Consider the following 12,891-nt stretch of genomic DNA (forward strand, 5'->3'; position numbering starts at 1 on the left):
CACTATACAGACTGAGATTGATTCAGTGAACTTGGAACGAGTCTGAAACCCTACCTCTGATCCATCAAACAGCAGAGATTGTTGATGAGTAAATGGACGAGGCAACAATCACGCAAATGAAACCGAGATATAACCTTCAATGAACACCGGGAATTTAATTTTTTACAATAATGTTGCCAACACTATAAAGTTATGAGGAGAAAAATCAGGAATATAAAAGAGAATTCTCTTCAAAGGATGAGACAATATGGATAAATTTTAACATGGGCAATACTGGTGGTGGAGACAAGGGTATGTATACTCTCAATAATGCATCAGCATCTTGCCATAATTCATTAAAATTAATATATTAACAAGGTCTTCCCATAATAGTCATCTTTAACTTTGTTGTTGACATCAACACAAATGTATACTTATTTCATTTACATATACAGTACCAGTACACGTAATTTGTGGTATATATAATCAATATCCCGTAAATAAAACTTCTACGTGTCAAAAACACTGATGCATTCTGCTTTTTACTGTTTTGGTGGAAGGGGCTTTAACACAATCAAAACTTGAAAATATTACCATTTTAAAAAGTCTTATCTTCTCTTTCTGCAGCTAACTTAGTTATAAAAGAGACCTAAAAAAGGTTTTGAAACACACATTTACAAATGTTTTTGCATACTCATAAGTTAAGAAAATCTTTAAATAACTAGTGTAAAAATATCTTGTATGCCTCTGCAAGGACAAATATAAAAACAATTAAACAATAACAACTATCTGACTAAGTATATAATTTAATGGAAATAAAAAAATGAACACAAATAAAGAGAAAGGTGTTCACAAGATCACCTCCTCCTACGAGTTGACCAAGCATCCCATATACCTTCAAGTTTCTTTATCCGAGATGATTCTCTTCTCGCTGGTGAGCTGTTTGACCTCAGATCAGCATCTAAACTATGTCTTTTTCTTATAGGACTACTAGAAGGGAAAGAAGACGACGATGCACTACGAAGCCGCCGATTATTAATGACTCCCGATGTCTCGCTAGACAAAGATGAAAGAAAATTAAGATCTGTAATATTATCAATCTTTTTAACCCTAACACATGGTTGCAGGTCAGAGGGATTAGCATCTAAACTTAAGGTTCTCAAGAATGATTTACTCGTTTTGAACCTTTCCGCAGGAGAACGCATATTTGTAATTGAAAGTTCCTTCGAAGAATGCCTGTCCACTACATTACCTTCACTTATTTTCCCTAAAACCTCATCTCTGGAAAATGTCTCCAGATTTAAATCTCCAGTTCCAACACTCAACTTTCCACCAACTGAACTACCATCTCCACCTACCCTACTTTTATCACCCTTATTACAATTTTTACTATCATTAGGTAACTTTCTCTGTGTCTCTGAAGCACTTTCTTTAATCAGACTTTTAGAAGTTCTCTTCACACCTACTTCCAAAACACTATTCCCATCGATTAAAGCATTACCTAACTTCTCTGACAAACCTCTTTCATCAGACATTTTGTTTTTTGGCAGATTTTCATTTCCTTTATCGATTTTTCTGGGAATTTTCTTCTTTGACTTTGCTTTTTCAGCAGGCCAACCAGTCAGATTTTTTCGCTTCCTCTTCTTCTTTTTGTTAGGAAGTTTGACTGTGCTATCAGGTAAATCAGATACAATGGTCTCACAAGTAGACGATGCACCACATTCAGAACTGTTACACGATGATTCTTTCCGATGAACATACTCTTTAGGGGGTGCAACAGGATTAACTTTCTCACAGTTGGAACAATCATTACTAGCAACTGAAACGTTGTTCATGCAATTGCATGCTGAGAAACCATCCAACAATGTAAGTACATCCATACAAGGTCCTCCTCTGCATCGAACTGCAGGCTTAGGAATACAATCCAATTGCTCTGTTGGATGTAATGCTAATTGCTGTAACACTGCAGGATCAATGTCAACTATATCTGTCTCCTTCATACCAACCAGTTCAAGTCTATTTGCAACTACTTTCAAATCAGGTCCTTGATGTTTAATGGATTTCTTGCCTTTTGAAGTTTTCTGCTTAGTCAACTTCCCAGGGTTAACTACTCCTTGTACTTCTTTGTATGATACATTAGCAACAATTGCTCTAGATTCATCCTCAGAGTACATTAACATTTTGTCTATGTTCTGAGCAATTTCTCTCATATCTCTGTCAGACTCAGATGTAAAATCTGCATTCCCGGGGACTTTCGAGGTAGAAGCACTTGCAATATTATCTTTACTACTCTGATTCCCATCGTCGTCTTCTGGAATAGTTTTCAGAGTCCCATCATAATTTTCATCCCCTCTTGAGTTATCTGGTTCTTTGAGCTTCTGGTGCTGCATTAAGCTGGAAAGGATAGCTAAAGTTGAAGCGTGACACCTAGGAGATTTACGTGGTCTACTATCGAATGCATGGACACTTTGCCTTCGTTTCTTTTTATGGAAAGAAGAGGAGTTCAATGTTCCACCTAAATTGCTTAAACCACTTGGACCTGCAGATAAGTTTAACAGTTCCCCTGGAGGCATTTCATATGGTAACAGGAATGGTTTCCAATAACCGGAATCACTAAAACAACCTAAATAAAATTCTTCTCCCTCATCTTGACGCTGATATGTTTGATACCACGGCTCACTCTGGGGTAATGCTTCGAATGAAAAATGGAGGCCCTCCATAATACTACCATCATATGTATCTACATCATGTAAACCAACTACATCTTTCTTGCAACTTCTTGTTTCTTCAGTAACCCTTCCTGCAATAATTTCTTTGTAGTTTTGTTGCTCCTTTGAGTATAAAGTGTCACTTTTTCTATCTTTCAATGTGTTCACATTCTTTGAACTACATGGTTCTGCATGAATTTCTTTATTCTTGGAAAGTTTTGCCTCTGCATTACATTCATTTTTTATTTTTGATGACGTCCCATTCTTTAATGTATGGCTTTCAGTAAGGTTTGCTTCTTTACTTCCAGTATTTAAATCTGTGCTTCCTGTTTCTTTGCTTTTATTCCTTAACGTTTTCTTTGCAGAACTGCTAGCTTCAGCACTGGTCAAGTTTTTATTTTTGGAGTAATTTTCTTTAGAAGTCTCTGTTCCAACAGTTGATTTGTTAGTGAAACTAGTGTGAGGTAATGTGCTACCTTGGAAGCGAAGACGTGAACCAGGGATTTCAAATTTATAATAATCCAAATTATCGTGAATAAATGCCTCTGCTTGAGTTCGTCTTTTCTTCTTCTTCTTAGCTGTATTATCTGTATCACAACTACTAGCAAGACTACAAGAGTCAATGGATCCCATTGAGCTCTCATCGCACTGTAAAATATTGGAAGGACGGTGACTACTACTTTCCAAGGGTAGTCTGGCAGAGGAATTGGTCGAGTTTTCTTTTGACTTGGAACCTTCCTTTTTACTGGGATGGAGGTCTTCATGTTTGTTAACAGAATTTCTAGCACTTTCTATGAAGGTTTTATTCATACAACATTCTTCTCCTTTCACAGACTGCTTGCTTGTTATCTCTTCTTCAGGATGAAGAATATCATCATCATCAGACGATTCATCAGAGGTCTCCTTTCGAACTGGTTCGCCAAACATGAAGTGCTCGGCTTCATTATTAAGCAACGAGAGCTCAGTAAGCCTTATCTTCCTCCTTTTAACAACATTCTCTTCCTTTACAGGAGTTTCAGGTCTTTCTGTATCCTTGACTTTACTCTTATCACCGTCTCCAACAGCTAAAGTATTGTCTTTAACAGTGTCAGACTGAGGAAGTTTAGAATCTTTCAACACAACAGGAAGGGATGAGTCTACTTCTCTTTGGCTGGGATAACGACTACTTGAACGCAGTTTGTTATTCTTCAATTCTATTTTATAGTAAGCTTTATTATCTTCTATTAACTGTTCCTCTACTGTAAGCCTCTTCTTTTTCAGAGAGATACACGGACTGTTTCCATGATTCACCTTAGTATCTACACCACATAGAATGTCACTTTTGTCAACTATACTAGCACACGAGCGTTCACCAGTACTAGCAATATTCACATTACTAGTTTTCGTATCCCGACATACCTTTGCGCACTGAAACTGATTGTCTACCGCATGAGGACTCTCGCCACGACGTGAACGGGGAAGGTTACATTCATCCTCGGCGGTGGTGCCTAGTAGATTGCTGGGTAGCCACATCTGACCCCGAGATCGTAGATGATGCCCAGAATCACTTCCAGTTGGAGATAACTGCGATAACTCCAAAGTGTTGCAATATGATGCAGAAGCAGTTCTAGTTCGTTGCGGACGAGCTCGAAGACTATGATGTTCTTCCCAATAGCTACTGCGTCTTGGTGTTCTGCCTCCATACCTTGTTCCGTAACCATGAGGACTGGATATACCATTACACTGAATCTGAAAACAAGATAAAGAAGAAAAATAAGAAACTTTTCAACTACTGAAGAGACTGAAACCAAATATTTTCAAATTTGACGGGAAGTTACTGAATATCACAAATTGTCACAACACTTAAGAACTAAGCTTATGTTACAAGGAGATTCCCATCTTCCAATACTTGTCAATTTCTTATAGCTAGTTTATTATTTACATAACATAATCCAGGTTAATCTCCGAATATAATACTAACTAGAACAGGTTTTGTTCCAATTATGGAACATCTTCAGCTAAAAGATTTATCAAAAATTGACAAGACAAATAAAACACTTGTGATGATTATGATAATGATGGGATAAAATGTTCATTCATGTTGGGTTAAAATTTTCCAACAATTCAATGTCCAAGTTAACGAATATAATCGGCGTAACGGGTCTTGTTTTTTGGCTGGAGAAGTATGTATTTGTGAATCTTGAAGGTAAAATTAAGAATATAAAATATTTTCTTAAAATACGATTGTCAGGGGAACTCTTGAAAACAACCGTAGTTGAAGTTGAATTTAGAGTGTTCAAATAAGTCTGAAACGAGAAAGACATTAAGAAGGGTGGTATTTTAAAGGAGAAAACCCTGTAAGAATGTACAGTATATTGGTGAAATGTATAAGGATATATGAAATGGAGATAATCGACCAGAAAGTTGGCAGAAAGCAATAGTTATCCCTCTTCATAAAAAAAGGTGACATAAAAAACAGTGAAAATTACAGAGGAATTAGCATCATTAACTCAGGTTATAAAATATATGCAAATATCATTAAAGATAAGTTGCAGTGACATTATGAAGATAAATTGGGGAATGAACAACAAAGTTTCCATAAAGGGTGCTCCTGCACTGATGTATATTTCACTAAGAAGATATTAAGAGAAAAATGTAGAGAATTAAATTTGGAAACACACACTGCATTTGTGGACTTTGTAAAGGCCTTTGACCGAGTAAAAAGAACCACATTGCTTGAAATTCTAGAACAAGACAATGGGTGGTGTGAATAAAAACGAGTCTAGGCGACTGAGCGTGTGATCGCTGCGTGCCCGAGTGTCTCCCTGCCGATGAGCTTCCACTCCGCATTTGCGGTGAATAAAAATGTAGAGCGGAAGCACAATGTAAACTCGAACGTATGGACCAGCCGCTCAGTGCCACCGATCAAGGTCGTGCACGTGCCATGTATATGTAACACTTCGATGACTTCCGGATAGTTCAATACTCAACACCGCAGAAGACAATGTGGAATTCCAGTCTGCTTTTTATCTCCATTTTAAAGGAGCATATCGTGCTGGCCTTTGGTCGCCGGGGTCCCCGGTTCGATTCCTGGCCGTGTCGGGGATTTTAACTTCGTCTGGTAAATTTCTCCACCTCGGGGTCTGGGTATTTGTGTTCGTCTTAAACGGATAAGTATAATTCATAATTAATAATCAGAAACATACAAAATTGTAGCTGGCTAAGTGGTCGATAAGGGCGAAAGCCAAAAAAGAGAGGTAGAGAAAAAAGGGGAACATACAATTTTGTTTTCAAAGCCACAGTTACAGGATAAGAAGCACAAGAAAACAAGTGCAATAAATGTAGTTCAGTGAGAACTACTTGCTAAATTTACCTTAAATATTTCCGTCTAGAAACTTTTGGTAAAACAATTACAAAACATGAAATCAAGACAAATATGAAGTAGATTTAAATCGTACTAGAAACAAACCCATATCGTTAAAATAATGGGAAAAGTGCCAGATGGATCTGATGCAGGGGGAGAATAACCCTACCATCAGCCGTCTGAAAGGTAGGAAATCATAGCCTGAAAATTACAACATTAATAAATTGAGGAAAATGGTATAATGTAAATTACAAAAATTCATTACGACGAAAATAGTATACTGACAATTGAATGTATTTTTTAAGTAGCCAGATCTGCAGGAGACTTCAACAGAGGCGTTATAACAATGCAAACATCGGAGTTCCTCCAAATTCGGGAGTCATGGACAGAGCCAAGACACGATACATCTACACTGGTTGAACTCTTCACTTTCCATTGCAAGTGGCCTGTACAGTAATGCTAGGTTAAGTAAATATATTTCATTATTTGTCCGTATTGAACCAAGATTACAATTTATTAAAAATTCGTATCCACCTTATTCAATACATTAAAATGCTGTTAAGATGAAATTACAACATGTATATTAATTTTATCAGAACTAGTTTCGACGCTTTATATCGCGTCATCATCAGCTGATACGCATTGGAAATATTGGCAAACATATGTAAGTTTATCTACGTCACACAAATTATAAAAATCATAATGAAGATTTAAAACCATGTTATAATAATACTATTTCGATGTCCATATTGTCCAAGACTTGCAAGTATTAAACTTTGAATTGATAAAAAATAAAATTAAATAAAAAAAAATAAAAAGAAGAACTTAATACGTTCAATAGCTAAGGCTAATGGTTTTAGTGATTGCTTTATTGAACGTATTATTAACAAGTTTAGATTCTGTTTGCATACTACTTTGGTCAAGGACAAACCCAATCATAAGGCATTTGCAACTTTTACTTATAACAAAGATATTTATAAATTTACTAATATTTTCAAAAAGCATAACATGAAAATTTCATTTTGTACTGATAATAATAATACTGTAGTTTTGCACAATGCAACTTCGGTTAACAGCTCTAACCCATATACCAAATCGGGAGTATATAGATTTAAATGCAATGACTGTAATTGCACATATCTAGGCCAAACAGGACGTAGTTTTAAAATTAGATACACAGAACATGTCAATGCAATAAAATATAACAGATTTTCAGCGGCAGGCCAGCATGTACATGACCTAAAACATAAGTTCACATCTATAGTACAAGACATTGAAATTTTGGAGAGCTTAGGGAAAGGTAATTTGCTGGATGTTACGGAGAGCTGTTATATACATTTAGATCAGTATTTTAATCCAAATTTTAATTTAAACGATTCTGAAAAACCAAATATTCTCTTTGATTTTCTTATTGAGTTTTTTAAAAATGTACATATACCGGACAATAGGACAGTATTTCATATTATGCGCAGTAGCTTTATATACAGCCTTCCACGATCATGCCCTCCGGAGCTCGAACAGGTTGCCGCCCCTCAGTTGCTCCTCCCTCCTTCCCCTAGTTCCACTAGTTCCCCTTTTTGACTCAAACCAACCTTGGACACTGGATTGCTAATACAACAAGGTTCGCTTAGCTACTCGGTGCTTTGCAAGGACAGCGATCTCATGAGGTGAGTCACATAAATGTTTATGTTATAAGACGTAAAATTTCACTTTATCAGTTAAATGCGATGGTTTACTACTTTCATATTATTTCAGGTTCGCATTGAACTGGGAATGAGATAATTGTTAACTTACTTAAGCACCGGCTTCGCAATCCGCCTCTTAACGATCGCTACATTACAACAATTTGAAGATTTTATGGAATAGTTTCAATATGGATTTTACAAAATATTAAAAGTGTCAGAGATAATGTTTTTAAGATTGTGCCTTCAGTGTTTGTTGTTTAACCTTATTCCGATTCTTTATGATCACTACATTACAACAGCCTGAAGACTTTATTGAATAGTTTTAATACGGTTCTACATAAACATTTTTTAAATGTGTCAAACAGAGCTTATGTTTTTAAGTAAATTGTGGTTTCAGTTTATTTTGGTTTAAATTATGATTATTTAAACCAAATTACATCGGATTTTATAAATTCAAAGTTTAATACTTGCAAGTCTTGGACAATATGGACTTGGAAATAGTATTATTATAACATGGTTTTAAATCTTCATTATGATTTTTATCATTTGTGTGACGTAGATAAACTTACATATGTTTGCCAATATTTCCAATGCATATCAGCTGATGATGACGCAATATAAAGCGCTGAAACTAGTTCTGATAAAATAAATATACATATTGTAATTTCATCTTAACAACATTTTAATGTATTGAATAAGGTGGATACGAATTTTTAATAAATTGTAACATTAGTGCTAGGGACGCCTTTTCTCTAAATGTACTCATTCCCATGAACATGCGGCTTCTTAATTTGTACATGAGTAGAGTCCATAGCTTCGACAGAATAAAGAAAGCTAAAATGTTCTTCAATCAATCAATCAATCAATCAATCAATCAATCAATCAATCAATCAATCAATCAATCAATCAATCAATCTCTACTGATCTGCATTTAGGGCAGTCGGCCCAGTGACATATTCCCCATCTGTTGTTTTACTAGCCTTTTCTTAAATGATTTCAAGGAAATTGGAAATTTATTGAACATCTCCCTTGGTAAGTTATTCCAATCCCTAACTCCCCTTCCTATAAACGAACATTTGACCCAATTTGCCCTCGATTCAAACTTATTCGTCTACTAATGTCACTCCGCACCATCTCTCAACTGACGGCTCAGAAAATACCACGTAGTCGAGCAGCTCGTCTTCTTTCTCCCAAGTTATCCCAGCCCAAATTTTGCAACATTTCTGTAATGCTACTCTTTTGTTGGAAAAATGAAATGGCGTATGGCTTTTAGTGCCGGGAGTGTTCGAGGACTAGTTTGGCTCGCCAGAAGCAGGTCTTTTGATTTGACGCCCGTTGGCAATCTGTGCGTCGTGATGAGGATGAAATAATGATGAAGACGGCACATACACCCAGCCCCCGTGCCAGGGAAATTAGCTAATTAAGGTTAAAATTCCTGACCCTACCAGGAATCGAACCCGTGACCAAAGGCCAGCGTGCTAATCATTTAGCCATGGAGTCGGACTCTTATAGGAATCACCCAGAACAAATCGAGCTGCTTTCCTTTGGATTTTTTTCCAGATCTCGAATCAAGTAATCCTGGTGAGGGTTCCAAACACAGGAACCATACTCTATTTGGGGTCTTACCAGAGAATTGTATGCCCTCTCCTTTACATCGTTTACATCCTAAACACCCTCATAACCATGTGCAGAGATCTGTACCCTTTATTTACAATCCCATTTATGGGATTATCCCAATGAAGATTTTTGCTTATATTAACACCTGGGTACTTACAGTGATCTCCATAAGAAACTTTCACCCCATCAACGCAGTAATTAAGACTGAGAGGACTTTTCCTATTTGTGAAACTCACAACCTGACTTTTAACCCCGTCTATCACCATGCCATTGCCTGCTGTTCATCTCACAACATTATTTGGATCATTTTGCAGTTGCTTACAATCTTGTAACTTATTTATCAGTCTATACAGAATAACATCATCCGCAAAAAGCCTTAGATTCCACTTCTTCACTCATCCCATTTATATACATAAGAAAACAAAGGTCTAATAATACTGCCTTAAGGAATTCCCCTCTTAATTATTTCACTTAGCCTGTGTTTCCGGCATCTAAGCAACATTTGTTAGAATTTTATCTAATAATCCTTCATTTCTATTCATGTCAAAACCTGCAAAAATATTTTTGACACAGTACTCCAAGATGTCTTCACCAACTCCATTCTGAAATCCAGGGTCATAACGCAAGGATTTTCTTATTTTTTCTTAATTTGTTAGTGCACCACCTCTTGTTCCTTCGGAGTGCCCAAAGAAATGCTCCGCTAACCATTCAACATGTTCCTTACTGAACCTATATAACACTTTGTAATAGTCTGGCTCCATGGCTAAATGGTTAGTGTGCTGGCCTTTAGTCACAGAGGTCCCGGATTTGATTCCCGGCAGGGTTGGGAATTCTAACCTTAACTGGTTAATTTCGCTGGCACGGGGCTGGGTGTATGTGCCGTCTTCATCATCATTCCATCCCCATCAAGCCGCGCAGGTCGCCTACGGGAGTCAAATCAAAAGACCTGCATTTGGCGAGGCAAACTTGTCCTCGGACACTCCTGGCACTAAAAGCCATACGCCATTTCATTTTTCACTTTGTAAGAGAGTTGAGATGATTTTCTGCGAAGTTTATATAATGTCCTTTTCCTATTAACCACTGTAGCCTGCCTGGTGGCCGTGACCGCCAAGGCGCTGAAGTCTAAATGGTCTAACATCGTGGTTAGCCGGTTCGAGTCCCGTTGCTCGAAAACATTTTCACCACCAGAATGTTGGCCGGCAGGGTAGGAGAGGTGGTGGTATACAATTTCTAATCACTAGATTGCGTGCCAAAAGCCTGGATTAAATTCCAAACCTATGTGCAGTGCTCATATAGAGTGAGGGCATATGATGCTGTTGATGGCGATTCGTCCGTCGGATGGAGACATTACGCCTTGGTGCTATTCGATAGGAGCAGATCTCAAGACTTGTCTCGAATTACAGCAGGAGGAATGACATTCATGCGTTGAACAGCAGGGTATACAAAATGGGACAATAAAAGGAATGAAGAGGTGCTAAAAGAACTGAAAGTACAACCGATAACTGACTAAATATACAGTTATCAGGAAAGCTGGGAACGTCATATACAAAGGATGGAACCTGGCAGATTGCCAAAAGAGATTCTTCGATACCAACCCAAAGGGAAAAGATCGGTAGGACGTCTGATGAAGAGATGGAGGGAAAATGCAAGACAGTAACGAGACACATGGCCCAATACTTGGAAGGAAGATGATGATGAATGAAGACGCAGCTACCTCCACACCACCTTCATTACGCAGAACTAATGTGTACACATTCCCATTGCCCCACCTACTTCCACTCCCCTTTCTGCAAAACAAAGTTAATGTCAACAAAATTACTCTTCACCTCCCTACTTAGCTACAAAGATCAAGACCAGAAATAAACAACTGATATCAGTTCAGACACAGTTGCTGAACATAAAGAACGACAGCAGCTAAGACAAGTACAGCAAAATTTCCATAATTCACTAAACTGACACCAGAGGACTAATACATTCATTATTTGTCCATATTTGTTTATAGTACCACCAATTCATAATCATTAATTTTCTGCTAGTGGCTTTATGTCGCACCGACACATATGGCGACGATGGGATAGGAAAGGCCTACGAGTTGGAAGGACGCTGCCGTGGTCTTAAGGTACAGTCCCAGCATTTGCCTGGTGTGAAAATGGGGAAACCACGGAAAACCATCTTCATGGCTGCCGACAGTGGGATTCGAACCCACTATCTCCTGGATGCAAGCTCACAGCCACGCGCCCCTAACCACATGGCCAACTCGCCTGGTCATAATCACTAAGGTCCGAATGTCGACGAGTTAAAGAATATTACAAAATGCATTATAAAATGTAAAAAATGTTTTAAAATCCTTCAGAAAATAATAGGTTAGACACAAACTTACAAAGTACACACAATACAATTAATAATGTTTGAAAAAGAACTTGAAATAATAAAAAGAGTATTTGTGAATTTAAGGTCTAAAAAAAAATTTTTAAATTATAAAGAGACAACTTAGGAAATTAATTTCTACAGACCGTAAGATACAAATATGGTTCGGAAATGAAGACACGAAAGAACATGAATAAGACTACTTAATTATGTGTTCTTTTAATTCACCTTAGCCTCAGTTGCACTGAACTTCAAACATTAATTTCAAGTTCTGGCAAGTGAAGGATCTGCCAATAAGCTTATATGCATCGAAAAACCGTGTTCTACATCAGCTGATGTGTTTGAAGCATACTAGAAGTGGGGAAGATCGTTGGCTGTTAAATCTTACTCAATCCTATCCAGCGTAGATTTGGCACAAGTTTTATTTATGGTATTTTTTCCCAGCACTTTTTTCAGTTTAAATGCAAAATATGTAGCAATTTCAACACGAGTGTTGTTAAACATCAGACTCCAGCTGCTTAATGAGTGAAATTAAATCTAGCCTTGCCTCATTTTTGTTTTCCTCTAGGTGTCCTTCATTCCATTTTTAATATCTTTTTTGGTATTCTCTCTTCTCCCATTCTCTTAACATGACTCCCCTCCCGTGCTGCACACTCCTCCCACTCCACCCCTCCAGATGTTCAACTTGCTAGCTCGAAAGTCCAACAGTCTGCCGATTGAGCTTATAGTGCCAACACATCTGTACGGCCTTCGCATCCTATGTAAGTCACTTTTAATTTCATGCGCTGGGTTCTTATTTTGTCATGTCGCACTAGAACCGTTACATTTTAGTTTCCCTTTTCTTACATACAAAAAATTCAATTTAACCTGGCAGGATTGATCTTCAAAGATGAATATAATCATTTCTGTAGGATGCGTCGAGACAATTGATTTGGTATAAGCAGACCAATACTGTTTGAACTTTATTAAGTACAACAACTTGAAACCCATGAAGGGCATTGGGACTATGAAGGTCATAAAGATGCCACACCGCAACAACATTTGATAATTGTTAACCATAAAGGAACTCTTTACAGGACAAAATGGACATAACATGAATGATATTCATGTTTGAACTTTTAATATGTTTTTACTGTATTGTTGTTCTTAACCAGTTTTATGTTAGGACATACATTTTTTAAAATAAGGTCTT

General features: G+C 37.2%; 1 protein-coding gene across 3 annotated transcripts in view; it reads right to left on the reverse strand.

Annotated features, from left to right (window-relative positions):
• Nucleotides 1-765: 765 nt before the first annotated feature.
• LOC136858279 (uncharacterized) overlaps nucleotides 766-12,891 on the reverse strand; it is a 319,541-nt gene continuing 307,415 nt past the window's right edge. For all 3 annotated transcript variants that reach the window (XM_067137700.2, XM_067137699.2, XM_067137701.2), the window contains one exon: nucleotides 766-4,415. In XM_067137700.2, the coding sequence (XP_066993801.2) occupies nucleotides 837-4,415 (3,579 nt within the window). In that variant the 3' untranslated portion in view covers nucleotides 766-836. The remainder of the gene's footprint in view (nucleotides 4,416-12,891) is intronic.

This window comes from Anabrus simplex, chromosome 1 (genome assembly GCF_040414725.1).
Source record: "Anabrus simplex isolate iqAnaSimp1 chromosome 1, ASM4041472v1, whole genome shotgun sequence".
Taxonomy (NCBI): Eukaryota; Metazoa; Arthropoda; class Insecta; order Orthoptera; family Tettigoniidae; genus Anabrus; species Anabrus simplex.